The 5,000-nt window shown below is 38.5% G+C and overlaps 1 protein-coding gene across 1 annotated transcript in view; it reads left to right on the plus strand.

The window, feature by feature from the left end:
- The window catches only part of LOC122252613 (metabotropic glutamate receptor 8), a gene marked incomplete in the record, with an annotated part of 251,001 nt that overhangs the window by 239,001 nt on the left and 7,000 nt on the right, over nucleotides 1-5,000 (plus strand). Inside the window, 2 exon segments of the mRNA XM_086540647.1 lie at nucleotides 1,983-2,287; nucleotides 4,626-4,760. Coding sequence (XP_086396773.1) covers nucleotides 1,983-2,287; nucleotides 4,626-4,760 — 440 coding nt within the window.

Genomic DNA, 5,000 nt, shown 5'->3' on the forward strand with positions numbered 1-5,000 from the left:
TCCCTCCACTCCTTCCCTTTTCCCTTCTATCCATTCCCCCTCCCCTACCTTCTCCCCTCACCCCCTGCCCCGGTACGCAGCCAGGGGCAAGCTTGAGAGAGAAAGAGTGTTCACAAAGCGAGCGAAATGTTAATTGCTTCATTCTTTCCAGGGTATTTGGCGGATGGATTTTTGTCTAAGCTTTGTGCATGTGTGGGTGGTGGTTGGGGGGGATGGGGAGGGGAGTATGTATGTGTTTTTGAGTGTGTGTGTGTGGAGGGGTAGGGGGTTTCTGCGTGTGTGTGTGTTTGTATCTATGTATACGGGAGTTTCTGTGTTAGTGGGGAGGGTCTGTGTGTGTGGGTGTGGGTGTGGGTGTGGGTGTGGGTGTGTGTGTGTGTGTGTGTGTGTGTGTGTGTGTTTGTATGTAGGTATGCTTGTGCGGGTGTGTGGGTGTATTCGTATGTAGGTATGCTTGTGTGTGTGCTTGCTTGTATTTGTGCGTGTAGGGCCAATGTTTAAACCCATAAGATACGTGATATAAACTAATAGTTGTCTATTTTCTTCTGCAATCATGATAAAGTTACTATTGTTGATGTATCAGTATGATAAATATAATATCAAATTCTATGAAATCTGTCCGGAATAAAGTATTGTGCAACGCACCATTGTATGCAACTGCTATTATGGATCTACTATATCATATAACATTTAGTGATTTCCAATACACGATATAACGTTGCAACATGTAACACTTACATTGTTCATATTCGTATTAATAGCCATTTGACAAAGCTTTTGTTTTTATTCAAATTCCGTATTCCAAGCTTTTATATCGTAACTCTATTCTCATTTGCATGTTATGTCGCAATGGTCGATAAAAAATACTTTCACGGGAAAAAAAGCCATAAATACTGTAAGCTTTTGAGTGTTGCTGGTATCAATTTCCCTTTTCGAACGTTAATTATGAACCACAACGAGAAAGATAGCAAAAATATTTTAGCATTTTATATATTCGCAAAATTATGATAACTATATTAATCTATATATCAAAGGCCGATTAAGAAATGCATATGTAACTTAAGAAATGACAGTCTTCTGTGTTTTTTTTTTTTTTCTTCTTCCTTTCCCTTTAAGATAAAGGATCTTAGTAAAGCAAAGATCGAATAAGATTCGATAAATAGAACCATGAAATGAAGCACAGACGTTAAAATGAAAACAAAAGATTAAGAAGAATAATTTCCGGTGATTATAGACACTACTGTTAATCATGAACAAAATAAAAATACATAAGACTCTAATACAAATAAGACGGATGTATGAATCATTACAAACTAACAACAAAGAAACGCATTTCCCTTCACTCTACGCCAACCATTTCCATTAATAACAATAATATGGAAATGTTTAGAATATAACTTTATCTCTAAAATGAATCTGTGTTACCTACAATTCAAAGTCAAACTAAAATCCGAACCCAAATCTATACGATATATAAAATCGAATTGTATGTGTGTGTATATATTGTTATAGTATATATATATATATATGTGTGTGTGTGTGTGTGTGTGTGTGTGTGTGTGTGTGTGTGTGTGTGTGTGTGTGTGTGTGTGTGTGTGTGTGTGTGTGTGTGTGTATATATATATATAATATATATATATATATATACATATATATATATATATATATGTATATATGTATTTATATATATATATATATATATATGTATATATGTATATATATACATATATACATATATATATATATATATATATATATATATATATATATATATATACGTACTTGTTTGTGTGTGTATGATTTACCAATTAATCAACCTAAAGAGCTGCTTTCTCTTACATCTTATCTTCATCCCTTTACAGAGTACAGAAAAAAACACAATAAACAAACAATAGTACTAGATAAGACCTCCTTTTTATCAAATACTTCCATCCCACCTAGTGCCCTGACCTAACCCTCCTCCACGCCCATCTCCCCAACAGGCTTAGTGGGCGTGCAGTTCGTGGGCGTCTTAGCCTGGCTCTTGGTAGAACGGCCGGCGACCAAGGAAGTGTACCCGTACCGCCTCGTCGCCGTGCTGACCTGCGGCATCTCCAACATTTCGCTGATTCTCTCGCTCGGCTACAACATGGTCCTGATTTTGCTGTGTACGGTCTACGCCTTCAAGACACGCAAGATCCCCGAGAACTTCAACGAAGCTAAATACATCGGCTTCACTATGTACAGCACGTGTATTGTGTGGCTGGCTTTCATTCCCATTTACTTCGGCACCAATAATGATTATAAGGTAGGGATGGAGGGGGGGGAGGGCAGTGGGTGTTTCTTGTTCTTATGGTGTGTGTGTGTGTGTGTGTGTCCTTTTTCTGGTGTTTGTTGTTTTGTTTTTGTTTTTTTGCTTACGTTTGTGTATCTGTTTTGTACATGGAGGTAAATGTGTTTGTTTTTGTATGTGTGTGTGTCTGTGTGTATGTATTTTGTGTGTGTGTGTGTATGTGTGTGTGTGTGTGTGTGAGTGGTTTTCTGTCATTTATGTACGTATCGTTATGCATGCACGCGAAAGTAATTACACATACATATCCGCGTGCATGTGTTGTTCTATGTGTTTGTACGTGTATTGATGTATATATTTATTTGTTCGTAGGGGGGTGAACATTTTGTATTTGTGTGTGATTCTGTTTGTATGTTTTTGTTTGTGTGTGTGTGTGTGTGTGTGTTTCTGTATGTGTGTCAGAGTATGCGATTAGGCGTAGAAATTATATAAGTGAGTGAATGAATATCAAAATGTATACATAGTCATACATATCATTCAAGATATTTAAAGACGCAAGCACATATAACACCCGAAGCCAATCTAGTATCACGGTACTCAATAAAGCATTTGCATACTCAATTCTATCTCATCTACTCTAGATCCCCCTTCAATTGAGCTATTGAGCCGGTGTTGTAGAGCGATGAGATTGAGAGAATATGAGACAACAGAAAGGATAGAGAAAGAAAGAGGGTATGAAATAGAGGGATAGAGGAGAGAGAGAGAGAGAGAGGGAGAGAGAGAGAGAGAGAGAGAGAGAGAGAGAGAGAGAGAGAGAGAGAGAGAGAGAGAGAAAGGGAGGGAGAGATGAAGAAAGAGAGAGAGAGAAAAGAGAGAGAGAGAGAGAGAGGAAAGAGACACAAAGAGAGAAAGAGATGGAGAAAGAGAGAATGGATATGTATATATATATATGTGTGTGTGTGTGCGTGTGTGCGTGTGTGTGTGTGTGTGTGTGTGTGTGTGTGTGTGTGACTGTGTGTGTGACTGTGTGTGTGTGTGGCCTATATGTTACTGAGAGAGAGGTAAAAGGAGCTATGATATGATGTCAAAGACTGGAAAAGTATAAAGTAGTCTGTGTGTATGCCTTTTAATGTATGCTCCTACATGCATGCTTACATAATCACTTTGTCTCTGTCTTTATGTACAAACGGCAACACTTCTGTGAGTTGATTGTTGTTGCTCATCTCAAATGACTGTGTTTATATATATATATACTCACATCCTCATCTGACAAATTTATGAAACATAATTTTACATAAGTTTCCCCATAAATATTCCCACTCTTGAGATTTCGAAAAAGGAACAAAGGGAGAGAGAAAATATATCTTCCCGATGAAAAGGTATAATAAAAAAAAGAGAGATTATATAATGCATCAGACAATCTTTATTCCTCTGATATGAATGTCAGTGATTCACAAACTAAGGTGGTGGCGCTGATGAGACCTTTTCCCTCTTTAAAGTAAGTTCAATTCTTGTTAAAAAAAAAAACGGACAGCAATTTCCCCCAAACTTCATTCATTTTTTTGGTATGAATGAGATTAGAATGTCAAATAAATAGACATATTAGGGTAGGTATGCTTGGTCAAATCTCGCTTTTGATTACCCTCTCGTAGAATAACACCCCCCACCCCCCCACCCCCACTCAAAAAAAATCTTAAAACCAAAACTCCCATAAACGTAGACGAATTTAAAATAAATGCGCTAAAGGTTAGTCTTAATCCAAAATAAATATCAGCTCTATAATATTCTTGTCCTTGTCATTGGGTAGCTTGTATCAAAATGATTCATTATTATTGCCAATTTGTTTCGTCCAATAATGCCATTTCTATCTTCCATTCCCTCAACCGGATTCTACCTCCCCTTTCCTTACGTGTTGTCTGTGTCTGCCATTTCTTCTCTCTATTTCGTGTATTTCTTTGTTCTCTTTCTCACGAGGTGTTTCTTCTCTCCCTGTTCGTGTTTCAATCCCTCTCTTGATATTTTTTGTGTGTCTGTCTGTTGTCTCTCTTCGTCTCTCTCTTTCTCTTTCTCTTTCTCTCCCTCTTTCTCTTTTTCTTTCTCTTTCTCTTTCTCTTTCTCTTTCCCTTTCTCTTTCACTTTCTCTTGCTCTTTCTCTCTCTTTCTATTTCTCTCTCTCTCTCTCTCTCTCTCTCTCTCTCTCTCTCTCTCTCTCTCTCTCTCTCTCTCTCTCTCTCTCTCTCTCTCTCTCTCTCTCTCTCTCTCTCTCTCTCTCTCTCTCTCTCTCTCTCTCTCTCTCTCTCTCTCTCTCTCTCTCTCTCTCAACTCCCTCTCTCCTTCCCGTCTTCCCCCCCTTCAGATCCAGCTCGCCAGCATGTGTATGTGCGTCAGTATCAGCGCCTCGGTCAGCCTGGGATGCCTCTTCACCCCGAAGGTGTACATAGTCATTTTCCAACCGTATAAGAACGTGCGTCAAGGCTCCGGGCCCGTTAAGGTGGGTCTTGTAACTTCTTGTAGGTGGTTCTTTGGTTTTGGTTTTGTTTTGGTTTTTGGTTTTGTTTTTGTTTTGTTGTTTTGTTTGTTTGTTTTTGTTTTAGGGGTGGTTGGGATGGAATGGAAGTGGTTATAGAGATGTGTTTGTTTAAGGGGGTTGGGTTGGAATGGAAGTGGTTATAGAGATGTGTTTGTGTCTTCGGAACGTGTGTCTGGTTTTGGTCGTTTTGGTAGTATGGTT

This window comes from Penaeus japonicus, unplaced genomic scaffold (genome assembly GCF_977035675.1).
Source record: "Penaeus japonicus unplaced genomic scaffold, GWHDUDI00000001_assembly GWHDUDI00000010, whole genome shotgun sequence".
Lineage (NCBI taxonomy): Eukaryota > Metazoa > Arthropoda > Malacostraca > Decapoda > Penaeidae > Penaeus > Penaeus japonicus.